This window comes from Diaphorina citri, unplaced genomic scaffold (assembly GCF_000475195.1).
Source record: "Diaphorina citri unplaced genomic scaffold, Diaci psyllid genome assembly version 1.1 scaffold2109, whole genome shotgun sequence".
Lineage (NCBI taxonomy): Eukaryota > Metazoa > Arthropoda > Insecta > Hemiptera > Psyllidae > Diaphorina > Diaphorina citri.
The window spans coordinates 35720-62970 of record NW_007379534.1 but is presented as its reverse complement, the minus strand read 5'-3'; the positions used below and the strand labels follow the sequence as shown (position 1 = coordinate 62970).

Sequence of the window (27251 nt, the reverse complement as noted above, 5' to 3'; positions counted from 1 at the left end):
CATTTGCGCCTTGCGCTTTTGACCCCAATTTTTGGCCAGCTTAGGCACCTCACACTCGACGTCTTTGCAGATTGAAAATTGTTTCAAGAAATACCTACACCCAAACTCGTCTTCCCGGACTTGTAACGGCAATTTTAGAAAGACAAAACAGGTTTGAGGGTAAAAGGCGTAAAACCCCCTCATTTGTACAGAACTCTGTTCCTCATCCTTACAAATGTCCCGAAATTGAATTCCGCCACATGTCAGCATGAAAATCACCGCAATATGTGCGTTTAGACATCTTGGGGTTGATAAAAAGGCCCCCCCTCGGCAAAATCCTGGATACGGCCCTGATGAAGAGATTGAGAAGAAAAAGAAAAGAAAAATGAAACAGAAGAAGAAGAAGAGGAAGAAGTAAAAGAGACAGAAAAGAAGGAGAAGAAAAGAAGATGAGGAGGAAGCAGTAATAGAGAAGAAGAAGTAGAAGAGGAAGAAAAAGAAAGCAAAAAACAATAACGAGAGGTAGGTAAGTAGATCAATGAACTGTAAGAGCAACAAAACAAACAGGGAAAGTAAAACGTGAGTCAAGACAGAGAGATTCATTAAAAGTTAAAAGCATCAAAAAAGACCAAAAAAAGATGGAGGACTCTGTGAATTTCCCTTCATTTCAAAATAAGAAGTAAAAGAGGCAGAAAATAAGGAGAAGAAAAGAAGATGAGGAGGAAGCAGTAATAGAGAAGAAGTAGAAGAGGAAGAAAAAGAAAGCAAAAAATAATAACGAGAGGTAGGTAAGTAGATCAGTGAACTGTAAAGAGCAACAAAACAAACAGGGAAAGTAAAACGTGAGTTAAGACAGAGAGATTCATTAAAAGTTAAAAGCATCAAAAAAGACCAAAAAAAGATGGAGGACTCTGTGAATTTCCCTTCATTTCAAAATGAAAAGAAAAGTTTAATAATGAATACCTACATTAAAAGCACACAAAAAAGAAGAAAAAAGGTTCGTAAGCGCTAGGCCACGGGTTCGATTCTCGCCCGGGGCGGATTTTATCCTGATGGGATAATGTTCGTTCTCGGAACGGCTGGCTTTCTCCTATCCTGTCTTTCAATAATAATAAAAAAAAGTGAATGAGAGTTGTGAAGTCCTAGCAACCATCACATAAAAACTACAGATTTTTATTGAACTACAAAATTGTTTCCAACATCCCCTACATCTTCCCCAATTTAAATAAAATATAAAAAAAAAACTCATGACCTTCATGGTGTTCTTTTGGGGAAGAAAATGTAGTTATAGGAATAATAACACTCGAAAAATGTCTCCCATAAAAAAAAGGCCTTGCTCTTACCCTTCAGGTTGAATGAGGGAGTTTTGCGTTGGACATAAAGTCTTTAACGTCCATCAACGTCGACTGAAACCGTACACTGCGTCAACAACATACATTCACCACGTCGATCGACGGCGTCGACTATGTGTGGACACAGCTTAACTGCTAAGTTTTTTAGAGACGGGGTTTTACCCTGGTATAAGTTAGGGCCATCGGCTATAATAAACACCCTATGTCACTGCAAACTGGTTAGATCTTGTGACTCGGGTTTTACCCTCCATTCGACGACAAGCTACCCACCTACTCATATTGACTTCACCCTGCCTGAGTCTTCTTCTTGTAGTACCGTGTCCTAGAGAACGTTGGCTATCATGACTCCTATTTCTTGTTTGTATTGGGCAGCTCTGAATAGGTTGTTCTGAGGATTTCTCGAACCAGGTTCTGAGATCTCCCAGCCATGAAAGTCTCCTTCTTCCCCTCGGTCTTCTGCCATTGAGTTTCCCTTGTATGATAGTGTGCAGGATTCTGTATTTGTCGGGGTGTCTCATGATATGTCCCTGCCTGCACACGATTACCCAAATGGTCACCCATCCGGGTACCAAGGTTGCCCTCAGTGATCCATTGGAAACTGGTGCATTCAACCTGCCATAGCCACCGAGTCAGTCAGTGAGTCATACACTAACTCAGTCACTGACTCATACACCAAGTCAGTCAGTGACTCATCTCCCACATACAAAACAATGTAAGGTCGATCCCGAAAAAGAAGAGAAAATAGAAGGAAAACAGATGGTGAAAAATCCGGACACATCAACGCACGCAAAACTAAGCAAGACTTTTGTTTTGTCAGGGGGAGAAGGACATTTAGGAGGTAGTGGAGGGTTTTCAGTGGCGTGACGTGAGATTTTCCCAAGGGGAAGCTACAAACCCGTAGGTTGTACCCGTACACCCGTACAATCTTCGTAGATTGTAATAAATGAATCAATAAATTGTTGCTGTAGCAGTGGCAGCAGATCAGTCAACATCCCCAACAGGTTCCAGGGTTGGAATGAGATCAAGGAAGCTGGCAGCTTGCATTGGGTTTTCCCAGAGGTCGGTCTATCTGGGTCAAGATTCGAGGACCTTAGTACTCCAGACCTGTGGAACTTTTGATTCCTACACTTTATTAAGCCTCTAAGTTGACTTTTTGAGTATGGTGCTGATGGTCTTACAATCCAGATTGAATCCCTCTTCTCGGTAACTGGTAAGCATACACAAAAAGCCCACTCTGAGGCATAGGTGTAGGGGCAACAGCCTCAGAAGATGGGTTAAGCTTATACAAAGGGGGGCTGAGAAAAATGAGGAAGGGAAGCGGTGAATCCCTAGATTCAATGGAGGATTCGCCACTGAGGTTTTGGGGAGGTTTGAATGTCCTTTTTTCTGCTCTTTCCATCTCCTCCTTCATTTGAATTTCATATGTGTTCTTGAAGGTTTCTTACATTTATTGAACCATGTGCTGTTGTGGTGAACAGGATGCTTTGCTTACTCGATCGATTATCTATCCAGCTGGATGCTTCAGTATATTTCACAGTGACCATCCCTTCTGGAACTCTATATTCCTACATGGAATGAGGACAGCAGTGGATGCCTCACGGAGGGTTGGCTAACCATACAGTAAGTATCGATGGTAGTATAGAGTTACGTTCGAGGATGGCTAAAAAGCTTTAATAATAATAAAAAAAAGTGAATGAGAGTTGTGAAGTCCTAGCAACCATCACATAAAAACTACAGATTTTTATTGAACTACAAAATTGTTTCCAACATCCCCTTTCTTCCACAATTTTAATAAAATAAAACAACTCATGACCTTCATGGTGTTCTTTTGGGGAAGAAAATGTAGTTATGGGAATAATAACACTCGAAAAATGTCTCCCATAAAAAAAGGCCTTGCTCTTACCCTTCAGGTTGAATGAGGGAGTTCTGCGTTGGACATAAAGTCTTTAACGTCCATCAACGTCGACTGAAACCGTAAACTGCGTCAACAACATACATTCACCACGTCGATCGACGGCGTCGACTATGTTTGGACACAGCCTAATTGCTAAGTTTTTTAGGCGGGGTTTTACCCTGGTATAAGTAGGGCCATCGGCTATAATAAACACCCTATGTCACTGCGACCTGGATAGATCTTTTGTGACTCGGGTTTTACCCTCCATTCGACGACAGCTACCCGCCTACTCATATTGCCTTCACCCTGCCTGAGTCTTCTTCTTGTAGTGCCGTGTCCTAGAGAACGTTGGCTATCATGACTCCTATTTTGAACAGGATGCTTACTCGATAGATTATCTATCCAGCTGGATGCTTCAGTATATTTCACAGTGACCATCCCTTCTGGAACTCTATATTCCTACATGGAATTGGAATGAGGACAGCAGTGGATGCCTCACGGAGGGTTGGCTAACCATACAGTAAGTATCGATGGTAGTATAGAGTTACGTTCGAGGATGGCTAAAAAGCTTTAATAATAATATGGAAATTTGTATTTGACACATTTCAAAAAGAACATTTTCGGATGGCGTGAGTGTACGACTTTGCTTTGCTCGCCGAAAAGTCGATCGAAGAAGAACTTTTGCAGTAAGGTGTGTTCACATTGTCGACGGCCGTCGATCGATGTAAATCGCCGCCTTATGTGTGGACGCGCCTTTACTTCTTAACATTAAAGGTCGGAATACACATCACCGCAACTGCGCCAGTACCGTCGTGGTATGATGTGTGTTCTGTCTCGTTCAAATGGCTTTTCTTTATCACCGTAGCACGCCAAACAATCGGCCATGTCGGCGAAGGCTCGGTGTTAGTGTACCGACCCTTAAAGGGCTCCCGTGCACTGCTCCTCTTTCCTAGAGACCAAGACACAAAGTCCAAGTTACCCATTTTTCAGAAGACCAAAAAATGGACGGTTTTTATTGCACTGAAATTGTGACTACCCCTGCCTTCCTTCCTTGGACCTCGTCTGAAAGTTTGGGTATTCTTGAAATGATTTCTCCAATTGCAAAATCAGCGAGTCAAAACTCACAGCTCAAATAGTTCAGTTACATAAGTCCAAGTTACCCATTTTTCAGAAGACCAAAAAATGGACGGTTCTTATTGCACTGAAATTGACTACCCCTGCCTTCCTTCCTTGGACTTCGTCTGAAAGTTTGGGTATTCTTGAAATGATTTCTCCAATTGCAAAATCAGCGAGTCAAAACTCACAGCTCAAATAGTTCAGTTACAGAGAACATTTTCGGATGGCGTGAGTGTACGACTTTGCTTTGCTCGCCGAAGAAGAACTTTTGCAATAAGGTGTGTTAATATTGTCGTCGGCCGTCGATCGATGTGAATCGCCGCCGTATGTGTGGACGCGCCTTTACTTCTTAACATTAAAGGTCGGAATACACATCACCGCAACTGCGCCAGTACCGTCGTGGTATGATGTGTGTTCTGTCTCGTTCAAATGGCTTTTCTTTATCACCGTAGCACGCCAAACAATCGGCCATGTCGGCGAAGGCTCGGTGTTAGTGTACCGACCCTTAAAGGGCTCCCGTGCACTGCTCCTCTTTCCTAGAGACCAAGACACAAAGTCCAAGTTACCCATTTTTCAGAAGACCAAAAAATGGACGGTTCTTATTGCACTGAAATTGACTACCGCTGCCTTCCTTCCTTGGACCTCGTCTGAAAATTTGGGTATTCTTGAAATGATTTCTCCAATTGCAAAATCAGCGAGTCAAAACTCACAGCTCAAATAGTTCAGTTACATATCTTCCCATTTAAGGAAGTCCTTGCTCCTTGCTTTAGAAAACAACCCCGCCATCCTATCCTATCCTTAAGGATCTTGTCTGAAAGTTTGCTTGTTAATGTAAAGAGCATCATTGCATGAGCGACGTCTATATAATTGGTCATTAGATTTCCTTACAGTCAAAACAAAGTTTCCGTCAAAGTTGGGAAAATTTTCTGTCCAAATATGTACGTACTTATATTCATTATTCTAGAAGTAATAGTAATAATAATGTTTAATAATAAGATACTCCTTACATTGACTTCAGGGATGGGAATTTTTGTTCCCTAGGTAAAGAATAAAGAAGAAATGAAGACAGGTGACATTCTATAACATTATTACAAATTCCGGGTAAAATTTGGGATAAACATCCCCATATTCCCAATCTCTATTAGTGCAAGCTGCAAGTCGCGTTGCGTCATCAAAACTTCACTTCCGCATGAGTCAATTTTTCGCGAAATGGAGTTATGTTTTAGTATTTTTGGAATCCTTGTTCTCTCCCGGACATGATGGCATAGTGACAGTCTCACAGTTCGAAAAATAAATACATAGTAACAGAGTGCCAGCCAATCGCGAGATTGTAACCTAGAGCTGTGTCCACACATAGTCGATGCCATCGATCGACGAGGTGAATCTATGTTGTCGAGGCAGTGTGGACCTGTCAGTCGACAGCGATTGATAGCCGGTCGACTATGTGTGAACACACCTTGAGAGAGAAAACCATAGAAAATCAGAGGAAGCATGGAAGGAACCTTTAGAAACACGGAGCAAGCAATGAGAGTCCCCTCCTGACAGATAAGAAGATAAGGGAATAAGGGAAATTCAATTTATTTTCCAAACTTGTGATGTACATTACATTATACTACTTTTTAGTCCGTCCTTCCTTTATCATTACAATAGTAATAAAAAGGTATAAGGGACGGACTATTGTATTCGCCTCGGTGTCGTCTGTGAAGAGAAAGAGAGGGGAGGGAGAAGAGAGGGGGAGGGAGAATTTAATGATGGTAAATTGAATTGAAACGCTCATAGAATGTATGAATTTTGTGGTTAAAGCCAGTGGCGACTCGGAAAAAAATCGTTTATCTCGTTGCAGAGGCGTAGAACGGAAGTAATGCATTACATAAGGAGAATCTAGTGATGACACTCGTATGGGGAATTCATAGACTAATGTACAAATTTTGTGGTTAACCAAAGACGACCGGAAAACTGTGAAGGTTGTCTTCTATGATTCAGAGACGTAGAACGAAGGTAGAGTTGAAAAGGAGGAGAATTTAAAGGCTGTACTCGAAAATTTCAACTCTGTAATAGAAATAGTAAAGGTTGAGCGCGAAGGGCATGCATCCACTCGTAATTTATTTGTAGCTAAAACCAAATATCCGCCCAAAGCAATCACCCTTGGGCTGATTGAAAGGCTGACGAAAAACGCCGACCCCGTCTGAACACGGGAAAAGGCGAGGAAGAAAACTCGAAAATTTCAAGGACTCTTTTAGAATAAAATATGTGTGTATATAACATTATTATTCAATGCACACTCAAATAAATATAAATAATATGTATAAATAGAACACTTTAATAAATACAAATAAAAAAAAATAATATGTATAAACATACCAAACTATTGAAGAGCCTATTAAAATTGTAAAATTAAAAACAGAGGACTATATCTTTGAAAGAGATATGAATACAAGAGGAGAGAACCCTGCTCAATTAAAATTATTAATACCATCAAAAGTTGAGGATAATTATTTATGAAGCATCAGAGAAACCTTGGGAAGGATGGAAACCAAAGGACAGACACAGAGGGGAGGGGGAAAACCAGAGATAGAAGGGAGGAGAGGGAGTATTTAGAATGGGAGGGAGAGGGGAACAGGAAGGTAGGGGAAAAGAGTGAATATTTGGGATTGCAAAAGGAGGAGGAGGGATACAAATAGGAAGGGAGGGGAGGGAGAGGAGGGGGATATAAACAGGAAGGTAGGAGAGCAGAGGGGTAGAAGAATACTTACTCGTAGAATGGGAGGTAAGGATAGTGGAGAAATAGGGGTAAAACACCCCCCCCCCTTTTGTCCACATTCCTTCTACTTTTCCTTTTTATACTAATTAAGCCTCTAAGTGGACTTTTATGGTGCTGATGGTCTTACAATCCAGATTGAATCCCTCTTCTCGGTAATTGGTAAGCATACACAAAAAGCCCACTCTGAGGCTTAGGTGTAGGGGCAACAGCCTCAAAAGATGGGTTAAGCTTATACAAAGGGGGGCTGAGAAAAATGAGGAAGGGAAGCGGTGATTTCCTAGATTCGATGGAGGATTCGCCACTGAGGTTTTGGGGAGGTTTGAATGTCCTTTTTTCTGCTCTTTCCATCTCCTCCTTCATTTGAATTTCATATGATTGAACTACATCTTTCTGACTTCCCAAGAGTTCACGTGACGTGATGATAGTGTGTTTCTAGGTTTACAGTTTGCACAATGATGTCTACTATCTACCAGGGATAACTCTGAAGACTTGAAGAGGTTCTCTGCCTTTTTATTAATATTGACGCCTCTCTCTCTCTCTCTATTCGTTCCTAACATCCTTCTCTATCTATCTCCTTTTATCAATTCTCTCTCCTTTTTTTCTCCCCTAAGGAATCAACCCAGTGACACGTTGAACCCGAGGGAGAACGAAGAGGGAGGGAGATACCTAATAGAGAGAGGGGGGGAGAGAGAGAGAGAGAGAGAGAGAGAGAGAGAGGGAGAGAGAGAGGGCTTCATTTGAATTTCATATGTGTTCTTGAAGGTTTCTTACATTTATTGAACCATGTGCTGTCGTGGTGAACAGGATGCTTTGCTTACTCGATCGATTATCTATCCAGCTGGATGCTTCAGTATATTTCACAGTGACCATCCCTTCTGGAACTCTATATTCCTACATGGAATTGGAATGAGGCTCTCTCCTTTCTTCTCCCCTAAGGAATCAACCCAGTGACACGTTGAACCCGAGGGAGAACGAAGAGGGAGGGAGATAATAGAGAGAGAGAGAGAGAGGGGGGGAGGGAAAGAGAGAGAGAGAGAGAGAGAGAGAGAGAGGGAGAGAGAGGGAGGGAGAGGGAGGGAGAGAGAGGGAGGGAGGGAAAGAGAGAGATTTGAATTTGAACTCATAAAATAATCATACGGATGATAGAAAGAGAACTCAAAGCAGTCATATCAGAAGAAAGACTCCTGAGCAATATTGAGAGACAAGATAAAGAAAGGAAGAAAGAAAGAAAGAAAGAAAGAAGAAGAAAGAGACATGGAAAAGAGTGACTAGAAACGTCGAACCTGCTTGAGTGGGGAGTGATGAAGAGCAGGGCCGTATTTAGGGAGGGGGGGCGAGGGGGCCCGGCCCCCCCCTCGAAATAAATATTGTAAAGTTCTAATAAAGAGTTATATAATAATAATAATAATAATATACCCGTAAAATACATTCGACATCTATGTATGTATTTTCCAATGATTTAATATGTACAGTGTGCAAACTGCCAAAGTTGAGGCCGATTGCAGGCGGTCGTCTGGCCTTAACTTTTGACCTCATTTCACTATAACGAAAAAGCTTTTCCTATGAATTAAAACTATTCCTGTTTTACTTACTTTTTTCTAGGCCTACTACTACGCCTTGTCAGCTAGACCTTCCTGCTATTCTTCCTCGCTGTATACCGCTACTCCCAGTTCCCTTCCTTTCGCCTCAAAAGCAGCAAAATCCTTTTCTTTCTTCTCAGCTCTTTTTCCTTTTCTTTCTTCTCAGCAAAAATTCTTTCTTCTGCTTTGGAGCAGCAAAATCCGTTTCTATTCAAATTATTTAGCCGAGCGCGAGAGCTTTCAGTGACAGCGAAGGGCGACGAGGTCTTTAGAACAGAGACTGTCACAGACGAGCTTAGGATTATGACGGTTTTAGCACCACCCACACCCACCCAGCCTAGTTAGCTTGGAGTTGGAGGGCAGCACTTACAGGGCAGACGGTCTATCGACTACCAACCAAGAACCAAGCTAGATTCGTAGAAGCTCAACCCGTCCTTTGGGGCTGACCAGCCCCGACCAAGCTAACTAAGCTGGCTAATCAAACCTCTTTTTTTTTTATAAAATCATGTTTCGAAGAACCCGATCTAAAAAGGTGATTTTCTCACCTTTTTATAGATCGGGAATTTCTAGTTTTTGTGAACTTTCGTTGTTTTATTAAAATTTACTTTTAAAGGAGAGGGAGGAGAAGTAGAATAAGAGACAGGAAAATCAGGAGAAGAAGAAGAAGAAGGACGAGAACAACAAATAGAGAGAACGGCAAAGAGAGAGAGAGTGAGAGAGAAACAAAAGGAAGAAGAAGAAGAAGAAGAAGGAACAAGAGGGGGAATAGGAGAATAAGGAACAGGTGGAGAAGAAGAAAAAGGAGGAGAAAAACAGGATACATTACAAAAGGGGAAACTACGTATGAAGGAAAACAAAGAGAGAAACCATGTATTCACATAAGAGATACGGAAAAACAAATACAGAGAGAGAGAGCGAGAGAGAGAGCGAGAGAGAGAGCGAGAGAGAGAGAGCGAGAGAGAGAGAGCGCGAGAGAGAGAGAGCGCGAGAGAGAGAGAGAGAGAGAGAGAGAGAATAGAAGGAAAACAAATAGAGAGAAAGAGAGGAAAGGAAAAGTTTAGATTTTGAAAAATGTATGAAAAGAGGGAGGAGGAGAAACAAAGAGAGAAACAAATGGAGGAAGGGAGAGAGATAGAGAAAGACAGAAACAAAAGGGGATGGAGAAAGGAAAGAGAAAGAAACAAATAGGGAGGGAGGGAGAGAGAGAGAAAGAAACAAATAGAGAAATATTAGAGAAGGGAGAACATAGTAAATTATTGTAGACACTCAGTTAGGGGGGAGGATATATGGGGACTAGGAGAGCGGGATGCAGGGCCGTTCACACCGTCAATGGGCCCTGGTATTAACTAAAAAAGGGGCCCTTTTTATATAAAAAAAGCAGCCGACTCCAGGCCCCTTTGAAGAGTCCGGGGCAAATCGAACCGGATGGACCCCCTATAAACGACCCTGTATGGGTGTATGGGGATGAGGAAATGGGGACTAGGATGGGTATCAGAACGGGGATGGGGGACGGAGTTCACACAGGGGATGGGAATGGGGGATGACATATCCGGAAGCAATAAATAGTGTCCCTAAATAATAGGGTACACTTCCGGTCCATGTAATACACTAGGTACTTCGCAATGAAAGAGCAAACATAAACCCAACACCTCCGCATTTCTTTCCTGTCCATTCTAACACCTCCACCCTCCACTTCTCTTGAAGAACGGGGATGGGGGACGGAGTTCACACACAGGGGATGGGAATGGGGATGACATATCCGGAAGCAATAAATAGTGTCCCTAAATAATAGGGTACACTTCCGGTCCATGTAATACACTACTTCGCAATGAAAGAGCAAACATAAACCCAACACCTCCGCATTTCTTTCCTGTCCATTCTAACACCTCCACCCTCCACTTCTCTTGCTATCACTCTCTCTCCCCTATCCTGTTGGATCTCTTTATTTCTCTTTCTCTTTCCTATACCTCTGTACCTCTTTCCTCTGTTTCTTTGTCCATTCTAACAACTCCACTCACTCTCTCTCTCTCTCTCTCTCTCTCTCTCTCTCTCTCTCTCTCTCTCTCTCTCTCTCTCTCTCTCTCTCTCTTTTCTCTTTCCTATACCTCTGTACCTCTTTCCTCTGTTTCTTTGTCCATTCTAACACCTCCACTCTCTCTCTCTCTCCCTCTCTCTCTCTCTCTCTCTCTCCAGCCCTTCCTTTCTCTTTATTTCTTTCCTGTCCATTCTAACACCTCCACTCCTCTTTCGATCTCTTTCCCCTATATTTTTGGATCCCTTTATTTTACTTTCTCTTTCTCTCTCTCTCTCTATCTCTCTCTCTCTATCTCTCTCTCTCTATCTCTCTCTCTCTATCTCTCTCCAGCCCTTCCTTTCTATTTCTTTCCTGTCCATTCTAACACCTCCACTCCTCTTTCGATCTCTTTCCCCTATATTTTTGGATCCCTTTATTTTACTTTCTCTTCCCTCCCCTCTCTTTCGTTCTCTTGGAGCTAGACAAAGAGAAAGGGAGGGGGAGAGATAGGGAGAAAGAAAGAGAAAAAGAGGGATAAAAAAGAGAGGGATAAAGGAGGAAAAGAGAAACATCAGAAAGAGGAAGGGAGAGGGGAAAAAAGAGAGTGGGAGGGAAACAAAGAGAAAAATAGAGGGAAAGGGGAAGAAAGAGGATTTAAAGAACGAAAAGCTAAGTCTGCATTTTTCCGATATCATTTTCTTGCACATATTTCTTTCGTGTACTGGAAGCAATGTAATACAATTGAATTTGTATTACAAGTAAATGCCCTATGTATCAAGTCTAGGTAACTGAGGCATGTACAAATGTTACAATGTGTTCAACAAATTCTAGAGTACCTACCCTCTCTCAAGAAAAAAGTCCAAGTGTTTATTTCGTGTACTTGAAGCAATGTAATACAATTGAATTCGTATTACAAGTAAATGCCCTATGTATCAAGTCTAGGTAACTAAACTAAGGCATGTACAAATGGTACAGTGTGTTTAAGAATTTCTAAGCCATTCTAGAATAAAAATGATAATAACAAGGATAATTCGGCTTTCGTGTTTATTTCGTGTACTTGAAATGCCCTATGTATCAAGTCTAGGTAACTAAACGAAGGCATGTACAAATGGTACAGTGTGTTTAAGAATTTCTAAGCCATTCTAGAATAAAAATGATAATAACAAGGATAATTCGGCTTTCGGCCGGTGGAAAGGACGAAAAAGGCTGACCCCGTCTGTAAAGGGGAAAGACGAAGGAAAAGAATGATAATAGGTATATAAGGATAAATGAAAATTAACCAAAAGATGATGACAACGGTTATATCACCAGGTCACTGAGCTACTAAGAAGTCTGGAATCAATATTAAGAAGTGTAAAGGATGGTTGAAGACTTATGGATCATACTTGAGGATGGTAACATGGTTGACAACTTATGGAACATACTGTAGATATAAAATATTACACATTTGAATTTGGAAAAAGAATAATAATTAATAATATATAAAGGATAAATGAAAAATAACCAAAAGTTGATAACAGTTATATCACCAGGTCACTGGGCTACTCAGAAGTCTAGGAGCTTCAATATTAAGAAGTGTTAAGGACGGTTGAAGACTTATGGGTCATAGGTACTTGAGGATGGTAACATGGTTGACAAGTTACGGGACATACTGTAGATATAAAATATTACACATTTGTACAGTGCCAGAATAAAATAGTAGCCTGGGACTTATGGGACACACGGTAGGTATAATACGGAACATTGATAGTGAAATAATAGCAAAGACGTGGCTTGTATATTGGCTGAAGAATACCTATATTTCACTGTTAGAAAGACACTTTATTCCTTCTCCATCTTCTCCTCCTTGTTCTTTCCTCTCCTTATACTCTTCCTCGCCCTCCTTCCTTCCTTTCTTTTCTCTTGTTTTACTCCTCTATTCCTCTTCCTTCTTCTTGTTCTCCTCCTCTTCCTTTATTATTCTCTTCACCTTTCTTTTCTCTTGTTTTACTCCTCTATTCCTCTTCCTTCTTCTTGTTCTCCTCCTCTTCCTTTATTATTCTCTTCATCCTTCTGCTTGTTCTCTTTTTCCTTCTTCTCCTCCTCCTCCTTGTTCAATCTAATCTTCTTCTTTCTCCTCCAACATCTTCTTCCTTTTTTACCGTTCTCTCTCACTCACCTGCTGCACCCCATCGCAAAAAATATAAATAAATTTACCTGTGGTTCTGAAGATAGAAGTGAATGGTGTGTCTCGCTCATAGTGGTGGATCTCCTGTGAACATGGTTGTGCCTGAACAAGTAGTACCCGGGTAGACTCCCAATCTGAAATCAGAAACCAAACACAATCAATACCAATACCAATCCATCAATATGTAAAACCAACCTCAGTGGTTCAGTGGTCAGCGTGGTGGACTTCGGATCTGGAGGTTGGTGGTTCGAGTCCAAGTCAAGTCAAAAAATTTAGCGTAGTGCATTAAGCGGGGAACGACATTTGTGACAAGCATTTATGCTTAACACAATTAAAGTTCCTTAGGCCATTATTATTATTAGGTACACAATTTGATCAAATCTTTATATTTGGCCATAAGGAATTTGGAATTTTTAATTGTATTAAAAAGTTAGAACTTATAAGGGTGTACACAACACTTGGTAAAACAAATTAAAATCAATAGGTGAAAGGAAAAACAGATCGCTTTACAAGATTTTCCCTGATAAAGTTCCCTTTGAATTCGACGGGGGGAATGATGGGTAAATTTCGGAGAAAAGCTCGATTTGAAAAGACCATAAGGTAATAGTAATAAAGTACTAAATAATATTTTAAACTCATTAAAAGTAGGATTATTATTCGTTTCAGCTACGAAAGTTGTTCATTTCAAACAATTCTGCACAGTTTTTGCTAATCTGACCCGAAAAAAAAAAAAAAAAAAAAAAAAAAAAAAAAAAAAAAAACCCAAAAAAAAAACTCCCCCAAACTTTTTTTTGAAGGGGTTCCCTCCCGACCAAAAAAAAAAAAAAAAAAAAAATGCACGCCCCACAATATGTATATGTAGGATTGAAAGGGGTTAAAATGAGAGGTTTTTAACTACCAAGAGGTATTTGGTGTACATTATTAAAGAGGCAATCATTTTCGGTTTATTTGTATTGTTTTTCATAATGATGTAAACATAATCTTCCCCCATTATGTCTATCCCCAGGATTCCCCAAGGCTGGGAAAAAATTAATCAAGCTGCTCCTTTGAAGCTTTGAACCCAGCAGTAGGCTACTCCCATTATTGTGGTCAAATTCTCAAACAAAGTTGGGGATAAAATTACATACCTCGGCTGGGATTGAACCCACATTCTCCTGATTACCAGGCGAGTGTCTTGACCACTACACCACCAAGACTGTAGTGTAAGTAGACGGAAAAATCCATCACTTGCGTAAATTTGAAGGAGGAGAAAATGTAATTAATTTTTCAATTTTAAAACTCGAAAGAATTGATTGAGTGTGAGGACGGAGCAGGAATGGTACAGTTGGATAATTGAATTAAGTAATACGATGATGTCTGAAAAAAAAGGATATAAACAGAATTTAGGGCAAAGTGCTTTGAACATCAAACACTTTAAACGTCCTTCGATTTTAAGCAATTCGCAGTTTCTCTACCTTCTCCTCTTTCTCCTCCTCCTTTTCTTCCTCCATTTCCTTCTACTCCTTTTCTTCCTCCTCATCCTTCTTCTAGTCTTCCTCCTTTTCCCCTCTGTAGTTCGGAACCACTTTCGGAACTATTCCAAACCACTAATAGATCAGTTGCGCTTACTTGGGTGATATTTCGAAGTCATAGAGCAGGAAAAATGAGGACCAACGGAATTTTTCTTTTTCTTCTACGACTTCTAGATACCGAGATAAATCGATTTAAAAAATACCGGTAAATCGTGAAGTTTGACGTCACGGTATACGCTCCCGTAAGCTATGACGTCATAATTCATGACTCCCGCTCCGTTTGTTTGTGCGCAAGCGTTTCTGCGCATTTTGACGTGAAATCTGACGTAATTTGCACTACCACTTTCGTGTTCCTGGTAAAAAGACCTTTAATTTGATATATAGGTCGACCAGGTTTGGATAAGTCTTTCTATGGGCATGGGCACAGACAGAGACACCGAAGCGAATACAATAGCCCGTCCACTATACCTTTTGTTATTACTATCGTAAGGAAGGACGGGCTAAAAAGGAAAAGACTATTCTCATCCTCCTCCTCTTTTCCATTTCCCCCTATTACTTATACATTCAGGGATTAGAAATGTATAATGTCCTACCCACTGGACAATATGGACATAGGGTCAACTGAGATGGACATGGCATAATCCTGGCTGACCGGATTATGCTAAATACAAGACCTGCTGCTACATATCAGCATGGACATGGGCTGGAATACATTAAGCTAGGTCCACATGTACAGAAATTATCAAGAATTTTTTATCGTGCCGAAATCGAAGAGAGATGGAATAGGAGAAAGCCAGCCGTTCCGAGAACGAATATTATCCGGTCAGGATAAAATCCGCCCCGGGCAGAAATCGAGCCTGCGGCCTAGCGCTTACAAGGCAGACGCGCTACCCAGCAAGCTAACTAGGATGGACTGGTTCACAAGTACCTATACATAAAGTCCCAGCAAGAAGAAGAATGGACACAGACAGCAGAAGATAGGCCAAGGTCGAGAAGGCTCACCGAGCAGGTTTTGGACCTTCATTGCCTGTATAACGGGATAAGTAAGTAAGTATAAGGTTCACAGAATGAGTGAGTGAGTTATATAAAAAGAACTACTCTTTTTTGGACTACTCAGTCAGTGAGTCAAATCCTACCCACCTGCAACACCTAAAGGGAGTTGAAGAGTGACCTACATGTTTTAGGATTCCATTTGTCGATCTAGGTTTAAATGAAAAGTTTAAACCCTTGAAATCAATTTAATTTGAAGAACCTTTTTACTGATCTGACTAGTCTACTGTGAAGAGTAGTTCTTTTTTATGACTCTATCATCAATTACTCTTTACTCTTTTTTTTTTTCTTCAAGTTTAGTAACAAGTATAAGTAAGTAGCTTGTGGTTTGCGGTCCAAAGTTCAAGTTTTGTTGGTTCAAGTGGGTTTACTTAGTGGTAAGTAATAAAATTAATGTCAAGGTAGCCCACAACCCATCACAAAAAATTGTATCCAGTAATAATAGGTAAGAAAAAATTCTTACCAAAATTTAAAACAGATAGAATTTTTTTCAACCCACCTCGGGAAGACCAAAGAAAATCCAACAACCCTTAAGTAACTCTCGCATTCCACCGACTTGTGGACGATAATCTTATAGTACCTACAAACAACCCTGTCTGTACAGAAATCAAATAATAGAGATACATAAAAATTATGTGACTCGGGAAAAAAATGGGGGTGGTGGCAGGTCAGTCTGGGCGATTTTTTGTGGCCGACTTGGGATAAAGGTAGCCACAGACGGGAAAATCTGGAACCCACAACTCCTGTATTACAAACATAGGAACAAGCGTAAAATCCCTGTACCATAACACCATACGCTCAACACACCGCACCGCCTGCGTACGAAAAATCAAATTAGAGGGAAATTCCCGACAGAGGGTACGATTTTTTTTCCCGAGACCAACTTGGGAGTTGGGACTAGGGATAGGGAATGATTTTCATTTCCCCCTCGAGCGGGGGGGAAATGAAAATTATTTTCACTTTTTTTTCCCCGATACAAAATAATGGGCAAAGAGTGGGGGATTTAAAACGGAACGGGGTTGAACGGTGGCTGTCCCACGGGACAACTGACGAGGGACTTCCTCCTCCTTTTCCCCCTCTCCTCACTTTTCTTCTCCCCCCTCCTCCTTATCCCTCTTCTCCTTATCCTCCTCTCCCTTCTCTATCTCTCCTCCTCCTCCCTCTCCTCGTTTTTCTTCTCCTCCTCCTTTTCCCTCTTCGCCTTCTTCCCCTCTTGGAGTACAAAATCTTTTTTGCTTTCCACAGCAAAAAAAAAACACAATTTCGTATTGCTCTTTTTTCCTTATGATTTTCGTTAGGTCGTTACGGTCGTTATAATATGTCTTACACTCGCGGGCGAAAAAATCGGAACAGAATGACAGGTTGACTTCCGATCTTCCGAACTTTTTCACCATCAACAATATTTAAATGGAAAATACACAAGAGTCAAAGCCGACTAGAAAACCAAAGACGAGATCTTGAAAACAACTACATGCGGAATTTTAATTATGTTAAGCATAAGGTAAAACACCCAGTCATCGACACCCTTAAGGATTTTTTCATTTTTAACGCGTAGTGTATTAGGCGAGGAACTAAAATTGCTCCTAAACTAATAAAATCATAATGTTTAGCGTAGTGTATTAGGCGAGGAACTAAAACTGCTCCTAAACTAAATTACAATATCTCCATTATCTACATGCTTTTATTTTATATTCAGCTGGGATTGAAACCGCGCATAGGTGCTTTGAATTTCAAGGTATTCGGTCTGAATTGAACCCGTCGCATCGTCCCGTTTACCAGGCGCGTCGTCTTGACCACTACGCCACCTGCCTCAGTGTTGTTGTTTGAGAGCGTGCTTATCTCTAAACCCACTGACTGCCTCTATTGGAATAATAAATGGATGAGTAATTGAGTATACTACAGAAACCACCGGAGCGCAGAACAGTAAGTACACATATACGACCGGGTCTAACAGTGGCCGGAAAGAGAAAGTGTTACGTCAGTCACATGAGATAGGTAAGTTACCAATACATGATATACAGGGTGGGGTAGAAATCCGCAACCATCCCCTCCCCCTTCCGGGAAAATTTGCGACCATCTCCCCGGGGGCCCGTCAGTCATACCTACAGTCTAGTCTACAGGGTGGACTTGGTTGGTAGTGCGTCTGCCTTGTAGGCGCTAGGTCGCTGGTTCGACTCCCGCCTGGGGCGGACTTTGTATCTTGAATCAAAGTTAAGTATAATCGTAACCCACCCCTTATGCATCAAGGACCTTTTCTTGGCCTGAAAATTTCTGGGTGAAATACTTGGACCTTAGTTCATCCAAACATTTGGTTCGTAGAAACTTAACCCGTCCTTTAGGTCTGTTTGCCCCTACACCTACTAGGCCTTGGAGTGGGCCTTGTGTACGGAGTTAAGCTGAAACTTTTGGTTCACCCAGTATACATATCTCTGCCAATCCACTATGTACCTATCTCTAGACAAGAATATTTCTCTACAGGGTAGACTTGGTTGGTAGTGCGTCTGCCTTGTAAGCGCTAGGTCGCGGGTTCGACACCCGCCTGGGGCGGACTTTGTATCAGCTTTGTATCTTCAATCAAAATCAAGTATAGTCGTAACCCACCCCTTTTGCATCAAGGACCTTTTCTTGGCCTGAAAATTTCTTGGTGAAATATTTGGACCTTAGTTCCTCCAAACTTTTGGTTCGTAGAAACTTAACCCGTCCTTTAGGTCTGTTTGCCCCTACACCTACTAGGCCTTGGAGTGGGCCTTTCGTGTACGGAGTTAAGCTGAAACTTTTGGTTCACCCCGTATACATATCTCTGACAATCCAATATGTACCTAACTCTAGACAAGAATATTTCTGAACCATATAATGTATATCACATATTTATACAGATACCCATCATAATATATTCCATATATATTTATGTCCACCGAAAAATATCACCCATTAAAAACTACTCTCAGTCGATCTGGTCACAACAAGTTTGATTTGGACTGCATAAATTAAACTCCCAAGAGAACAGTGGACAGTATGCCAACTGCCAACACATTCTAGTATTAGGGAGTTCCCAAACTTTTTTGACGGCGCCCCTTTCGAACAATGAATAAGGGAGCGGGGATCGAACCCGCGACCTAGCGATTGAAAGGCAGACGTACTAACCTTTCAGCCAACTAGGCTGTTGTATTTTTATAATAAGGGGTGGGGGGTGCAATCTTGGAAGTTCAGGGTTCCGCAAAGATGTTCACCTTTTGAAAAGGGTTCCGCGGGCCAAACTAATTAAGAAACACTGAATTAGACTATTTCGAAGTAAGTACGTCAAGAGAATACCCCGGACTCTCCCCGGAGTAGGGGTCGGATCTGATATTATTCAATCCTTCTGGCTGGATTACACAAGGCCTTTCGAGAAGATATTCTCAAACTAGAGGGATAATTGGGGGGGCATTTTTAAAGTGGGTTGACCCAAAAAAAAAAGGGCTGGCCCCTGGCAAGTGGCAGGGATCTCTCCATGCAATTTTCTGTACTATTTACTGACTAAAATTCAGTTGAAGAGTGAGTAACACATTTTCTAGGATTTAACTCACTGACAGTGTAGTTTTGCGAAAAGATTGAAAGGAGTAGTTCTTTTAGCCAAGAGTTGTTCCATTTTATAAATAACTAACTCACTCACATCACACACTCGCGTTGACGCTAAAGTAGGGGAAGTGGAATGAAAAACACGCGTCGGGTTCGCATCGCACCCACGTCGGAATGAAAAACAGACCTTATGTACCAAATTGTACCCATTACCTACTCCTATACATGGGCTTTAAATTTACCTAGCTATGATGATTGCAGATTGTTAAGGTCCGTTCACACTTCTCGTGAGTTTCATCCGATTTTTTTCCGAATGTCCTGTAGGCAATGTAATTTAAATCAGAGTGTTCCCACTACACACGACACGATTTTTTTCTTCCGAATGTCCTGTAGGCGGGGTGCAATCTTGAAAGTTCAGGGTTCCGCAAAGATGTTCACCTTTTGAAAAGGGTTCCGTGGGCCAAACTAATTAAGAAACACTGTCTTTATACATCTTTACCCTTCAGACAGACAGCCGGAGCCCACTCTAATCCTATCAGTTCTTGATAGATAGATATAAATAGCTTAGATAAACAGTTAGATAGTAATCCATAGGGAAGCAATCTGTCTCCTCTTATGGTCCGAATCTTTATGAATTGAACAAAAGAATTAGGACAGAAGAGAAAGCTTGAAGGGAAACAAATTGCAAAATGCAAGCCCTCCTCCCTCCCTTTTTTTTAGAGGTTTGACAGAGGGAACTGTGACTGCTATGGTCCCGACCCGAATCGTCCCGAAATCGAAGAGAGAAGGAAGACAGGATAGGAGAAAGCCAGCCGTTTCCGAGAACGAACATTATCCCATCAGGATAAAATCCGCCCCGGGCGGGAATCGAACCCGCGGCCTAGCGCTTACAAGGCAGACGCACTACCAACTAAGCTAACTAGGCTGGCTCCTCCTCCCTTTCAGTCTGATTAGAAAAGTCTATCCTAGTACCTAAATGGGAGGACACATCTATCGAAATTGAGAAAAGAAAAGACAGTAAACGTAGGCACTTAGCAAGTAAATGGAAAAATCCCAAATATTACCTCAAATAACCGATAACCGCGCTAACCAATACACCAAAAAAGTTGGTAAATCCGTAAATAGGTATTACAATATTTTCCCAGTTCAGCTTCTTTATACTGTCAGCAAAAACGAACAATTAGATCTCTGTGTGCGGACTACCATTACTTAACATAGGAAGCAAAATACAAAATTTGTCGGAAATGTCTGAAGTGTTGGAAGTGTATGATCAGTCTAAGCGCTGCTTAACACATTTTCTAGGATTCTCACTGACAGAGTAGTTTTGCGAAAAGATCGAAAGGAGTAGTTCTTTTAGCCAAAAGAGTTGTTCCATTTTATAAATAACTAACTCACTCACATCACACACTCATTCAACCACTCTTTATACATCTTTACCCTTCAGACAGACAGCCGGAGCCCACTCTAATCCTATCAGTTCTTGATAGATAGATATAAATAGCTCGATAGATAGATAGATAGGTAGTTAGTAATCCATAGGGAAATTTTTCCAAAATATCTCGCGGAACCCTTGCCGTCAGCTCGCGGAACCCCTAGGTTCCGCGGAACACCAATTAAGAAACACTGCCCTAAAGTAACTTCCCGAGTTGAATAGGCTGCTGATATTCGTCCACACATAGTCGACCTCGTCGATTGACGTCTACTGAAACCTTACACTGCCTCGACATCATAGATGTACCTCTTCACCTCGTCAGTTGACGGCGTCGACTATGTGTGGACACAACTTTACTCTTCTTCTTTTCCTTCAACATTTCCCGCTAATACGGGGTCGCTTGCTGGTGGCTATTGATATTATAATAATAGTAGGGTTTATTTAGTTTCTTCATATATCTCATCGTGTTCCTATAAGTATTTGTAAATACTGCGTTAGATGTGAAGAGGCCCCTCCTCCTCTCCCTCCCCTCCCCACTATACATTCGTACTTATGTTTTGGATTAAAAACAGAGATAACGGCTGTGTTGAGATCTTACTTCCCCTCCTCCCCTGGAAGAAGAAGGGAGGGGAAGGAGGAGAGAGGGGGAAGAAAGTTTCTTCTTATATGCGAAACGGAAAAGTTTCTCTCTCCCTCCCCCCCTTCGTTCTTTCTCTCCTCTCCTCCCCCTCTCTGTCTCTCCCTCCCAAGTCTTACCACATGATTACCAACACAAGGGTAGAAGACAGACAATACTATGAGGGGGCTCTCTCTCCCTCAGGAGGGGTAGGGAGGGGGAAAAGACAGTGGTGGGGAGAAGAATAAGGGAACAAGAGGAGGGAGAGACAGAAGGAGGGAGAAAGAGGAGAGAGATAAGTAGAATGGCAAGAGTGTTGGAGGGTAAGAAAGGTGGGAGGGGAAGACAGAGAAGGGAGGAGGAAGAGAGAAGAGGAGAGGGTGGGAGAGACGGGATTCAAGATGAGGGATAAAGAGGGAGGGAAAGAGGAAGAGAAAAAAAGGGAGGAAGAGAAAAAGAAGAAGATAGTGAGAAAGAAAGAGAGAGAGAGGAGGGTAAGAAAGTAGGAGATGAGAAAAAGGACAGGGAAAGAGGGAGAGAAGGAAAAAGGAGGGAGAGAAAGGATAAGAAGGTATGGGATTGCTTTCCTATAGATTGGAAAAAGGACAGGGAAAGAGGGAGAGAAGGAAAAAGGAGGGAGAGAAAGGATAAGAAGGTATGGGATTGCTTTCCTATTTTTACGACTCTTTTATTCCGAGTTTTATAACTTGCGTTAAGAAAGAAGAAAAAAAGAAGGAAAGAAGTTTTGTTCCCGTCTGTTTAGTCAATGTTTATCTGCCATTCTCTCCCTGTCTCCTATCTTTTAATCCCTTTCTCTTGTCTTTTTCTCCCTTCTCTTCTCTCCTTTTCTCCCTCTCCTCTCCATACTTTACTATTCTTCTCCCCTTCTATCCCCACTCTATTTTCTTTTTTCTCTTCTTATTGACAATTTGACTCATTTAAGGAAGTTTACGACGTATTCTGTCTGTAAATATAAAATATACTTCCGTGCAAAAATGTCGGAACGGATTGGCTTTGGAACTTTTTCAATATCAATCTTATTGACAATTTGACTCATTTAAGGAAGTTTACGACGTATTCTGTCTGTAAATATAAAATATACTTCCGTGCAAAAATGTCGGAATGGATTGGCTTTGGAACTTTTTCAATATCAGCAATACGACGGTGGTTTGATAAGTCCGGGAAATAGTATTTTTTAGTTGAAATTCCAATTTATACAAGGATTTAAGTGTATTTGCCGATTTGAATCCATAACACCAGTCTCAATAGGATAAATCAAGTAAAAGATTTGGGAGTCATTTTTGACTGTGACCTAAAATTTAACTCTCACTATAATTCATTTATTCATTAGTTAACAAAGCATTCAAAACACTTGGTTTTCTGTACAGAAACTCAGGGGAATTCAAATCGGCAAACTCGTACACTTAAATCCTTGTATAAATTGGAATTTCAACTAAAAAATACTAACTATTTCCTGGATTACATAGTCATAAAAGAGAGGCGATTTCTTACGGTGGAAGGTGATTACCTGGCACTTGTCCACATTGAGCACCATGCCATTAGCATTAGCCCCACACCATGAGACTAAACTGTCCAGGGCGGTCAAAAAAATGAACCTTTTTTCCGAAATCCGTCGAAATTCGACCACAGGGAGGGAACTGATTTTTTTCTGCACACTATTTCTTTATAGAAATAAAGAAAAAGACCATTTTCAAAGACAGACATGGTAATATGGTCGATAGAAAAATATTTCGTATCATGAATCCACTTTTAACTTTTCGTACGATCTGCGATCGGTCCAAATTCACAAAATGCGGCAGCCACGTTGTTGATTATTTTTTCATGTGCAAAATTGAGTGCAAAAATTTTAAACATGATGCCGTTTATTTCATTCCTTAATTCCCAGCCGTTTCTGAGATATAAGCGTGGTTCGCAAATCACGAACCACCCTGTATATTCCACTGCCATTGTTTTGAAGCTACCAAATGTAGTGGAGTTTCTGGCAGAGACAGGGAGTGCATTCCACAGTCTAGAAACCGTGACATGGAAATTTTCAAACCCACAGCGCTAGTGTGCCATACATTTTCGTGTAGAACGTACAACTCGTGAACACAAATCGCGAGAATTCGTCAACCCGTGTTCGCAGTAGAAATCTTCCCTTCTCTTAGTTTTTTCTCTTTTTCTCCTTTTCTCATGTCTTTTACTTCCCTTCAACCTCTCTCCCTTTCGTCTTCTTCTCTTTTCTGTCTCTAGTCTGTTCTGTTGGCATCTTTGAATAAAGTTTTTATTAATTACAGAACTTATTCTAATAAAAAGTCAAATTTGCTTATTTAGGCAGTTCTGTCAAGAAAAAGAGGGATTAAAAGAGAAAAAAAAAAATATAAAAAAAACTGACCAATCAAATTTTGACCCGATTACATTAACTTTCCTTATCCTTCCTATAGGATAAGGAAAGTAAATAAAACTTATTCTAATGAGAGAAAGAAAAAAAAACTTACTTACCTGTCCAACATTGACGAATCCGTGTTTGGCCGCAATGCGGTCCGCGTCAGCCGCATCTCCGGACGAGAGCCGCACGGCAAACTCGTTCATAAAAATCGGCTGAGTCCGCTGTGCCGCCTCACAAAAGCCGCCGCACACCATCAGTAAACACAGCGCGGCGACAAACACGCTCCTTGTGGTCAAAATCCGCGTCAAATGCTCGTAGTAGAAGCATAATCGCGTATTGTACATGATGTAAAGTAAGAAAATCCGAAAGCCCTTAAGGTGTGCCTACACAAATTCTGTCGCATTACTAAGAGAGGGGAAAAGAAAGAAAGAGTAAAACAGTGAGGGAGAAAGAGGAAAGAGAAAGAGGGAGAGAGGGAGAGAGAGAGAGAGAGAGAGAAAGAGAAAGAGGGAGAGAGAGATAAAGAGAAAGGGAGAAAGAGGGAGGAGAGAAATAACGAGAGAGGGAGAGAGGAAAGAGGGAGAGGGAGATAGAAAGAGAATGAGAGAGAGGATAAAGAGAGAAAGAGAGAGAGAGAGAGAGAGAAAGAGAGAGAGATAGAAAGAGAATAAGAGAGGATAGAGAATTAGAGAGAGAGAAATAGCGAGAGAGGAGAAAAAACCTTGTGGGGCTTCTATCCCCCCCTCCACCTCCTCTCCCTCCCCTCCCCAATATACATTCATACTTATGTTTTGGATTAAAAACAGAGATAACGGCTGTGTTGAGATCTTACTTCCCCTCCTCCCCTGGAAGAAGAAGGGAGGGGAAGGAGGGTGGAAGGAGGGGAAAGAAAGTTTCTTCTTGTACGAGAAACGGAAAAGTTTCTCTCTCCCTCCCCCCCTTCGTTCTTTCTCTCCTCTCCTCCCCCTCTCTGTCTCTCCCTCCCAAGTCTTACCACATGATTACCAACACAAGGGTAGAAGACAGACAATACTATGAGGGGGCTCTCTCCCTCAGGAGGGGTAGGGAGAGGGAAAAGACAGTGGTGGGGGAGAAGAATAAGGGAACAAGAGGAGGGAGAGACAGAAGGAGGGAGATGAGTAGAATGGCAGGAGTGTTGGAGGGTAAGAAAGGTGGGAGGGGAAGACAGAGAAAGGAGGAGGAAGAGGAGAGGGTGGGAGAGACCGGATTCAAGATGAGGGATAAAGAGGGAGGGAAAGAGGAAGAGAAAAAAAGGGAGGAAGAGAAAAAGAAGAAGATAGTGAGAAAGAAAGAAAGAGAGAGAGAGAGGAGGGAAAGAAAGTAGGAGATGGGAAAAAGGACAGGGAAAGAGGGAGAGAAGGAAAAAGGAGGGAGGGAAAGGATAAGAAGGAATGGGATTGCTTTCCTATTTTTACGACTCTTTTATTCCAAGTTTTATAACTTGCGTTAAGAAAGAAGAAAAAAAGAAGGAAAGAAGTTTTGTTCCCGTCTGTTTAGTCAATGTTTATCTGCCATTCTCTCTCTTCTCTCCCTGTCTCCTATCTTTTAATCCCTTTCTCCTGTCTTTTTCTCCCTTCTCTTCTCTCCTTTTCTCCCTCTCCTTTCCACACTTTACTATTCTGCTCCCCTTCTATCCCCACTCTATATTTTTCTCCTTTTCTCATGTCTTTTCCTTCCCTTCAACCTCTCTCCCTTTCGTCTTCTTCTCTTTTCTGTCTCTACTCTGTTCTGTTGGCATCTTCGAATAAAGTTTTTATTAATTACAGAACTTATTCTAATAAAAAGTCAAATTTCCTTATTTAGGCAGTTCTGTCAAGAAAAAGAGGGTCACAGTCAAAAATGACTCCCAAATCTTTTACTTGATTTATCCTATTGAGACTGGTGTTATGGACTACATAGTCATAAAAGAGAGGTGATTTTACGGTGGAAGGTGATTACCTGGCACTTGTCCACATTGAGCACCATGCCATTAGCCCCACACCATGAGACCAAACTGTCCAGGGCGGTCAAAAACAGAGAGTTTTCAGTTAATCCACAGTTTAAGAAATACTGGCCTTTGTAAATCAAATGGGTGACGTCAAAGAAAACCCTTGACACTGTGGTAACTCTCAGTGGTAAGATTGGCCAAGAGTTTTAAATGACCTCAAAGTTTCCACCCACTCTTCTCGACATAATGAACAACTCTGTATAATCAGAAATAAAAAAGTTACTCTTAAAAAGCATGGGCTTTCAAGTCGTTGCAAACATCTCATTTGAAAACTCTCCAACTCCCGCCATCGGGTGCCGTTACTATCATCCAAAGCAGTTTTCTCTGAGAGACGATTAGGAAAAGTTTTTTTAAGAGTCTGCATCAAACGAGACTTTTACAGCAGAAATATTACGGCAAAGGCGTTTTAAGTATGATGGAGACTTTCGAAATGCACTCAACTTGCACATGGATCAAACGAGACTTTTACAGCAGAAATATTACGGCAAAGGCGTTTTAAGTATGATGGAGACTTTCGAAATGCACTCAACTTGCACATGGGAGAAGTGTGAACTGGAGTTGAGATAAAGGCGGTGATTTGTGCAACTTTGTGCACATGGGAGAAGTGTGAACTGGAGTTGAGATAAAGGCGGTGATTTGTGCAACTTTGGAGAATGTTTCTTTTTAGAGTTCCGAGAATGCTTCTTTTTAGAGTTCCTCATTTCTCAGTCCTGAAGTAAGTAATCTTCAAGGCGCCGCGCCGGAACAATTGAGGTGGCACCTTAAGTTCTTGCCCATGCAGTTATAGTTGAAAGCTTTCAGGAGTTTTCAAGACGTAAACTTAAAGTGAAGCTTTCATTGTCGACCTTAGCTCAACTTGATAAGTAACGTCAGTATTACCGTACCTAAATACGGTATCCAACTATCTACAGCTGGTCCATGAATCCATACGTAAGTATTACCGTACCTAAATACGGTATCCAACTATCTACAGCTGGTCCATGAATCCATGATCCAGTCTATCTGAGGCAGATCTGTCGGGTATACCAAAACGTAAAAGGACGGCTGTGAACCTTTAAAAGCATGCCTCTCAAACGAATCTTCCGAAGGCAGATAGAATAAAGTTGTCACGCAAGTCTATTTCCTTTTGAACTTTGCAAAAGCACGGATTTCAACTAGCAATTTTCTGTTGTTTATATGACTTCAACTTGTAATTTTTTTTCCATTGTTTATGCTATGTAATTTGTAAGTTTAGGTTCGTTATTTATAATTTTAACTTGTAATTTTCTGTTGTTTATGATATCACTTGTAATTTTTCTCTTCTTTAAGGGCTTTTATTCTGCGTGGGAAGAACGGATTCTATCTACGCTTGACTGAAGCACTTGTTTGTTTATTAGCCGTATCATCACATCAGCCTTCAGTACTAACTTGTCTTGTGACATAATTATTTTGGACATCCAAAAAGCGTAGTCTCAAATTGATCCGTCCACACTGGCGTGCAAAAATTCGGAACAAACTGACTTTGGGTGGAATGGAAACATCAATGTTATTTTTTTGGTATTTTGAAGATAAGAGCTTCTTTTAGGTGATACAGAAAAAAACAGTATCCCGAGGACAACATGTGTTTTTAGCTGGTCTCAAAAAAGTTTAAAAATATTCTGTTTGATATTCACAAGAGGGAGTTAGATAAAACGAATGGAAACCCAAACCATCCCGAATTTTTCTCACACGACTATATCTTTCCAGACTTTTCGTCAGGGATCAGTTCACACTTCACTTCCTTCGATCTTCACTCCTGACGAAAATTAGCTATGTTTCACACATTTCTTTTCTTTCTGATCGCTT

At 41.2% G+C, this 27251-nt stretch overlaps 1 protein-coding gene across 1 annotated transcript in view; it reads right to left on the bottom strand.

Moving 5' to 3' along the window:
- LOC113471140 overlaps window positions 1–23763 on the bottom strand; it is a gene marked incomplete at its 3' end in the record, with an annotated part of 41800 nt that extends 18037 nt beyond the window's left edge. The window contains exons 1-2 of the mRNA XM_026830065.1: window positions 23533–23763; window positions 12855–12997 (exon numbers count right to left, since the gene is read on the bottom strand). Coding sequence (XP_026685866.1) covers window positions 12855–12997; window positions 23533–23763 — 374 coding nt within the window. The remainder of the gene's footprint in view (window positions 1–12854; window positions 12998–23532) is intronic.
- Window positions 23764–27251: the final 3488 nt, after the last annotated feature.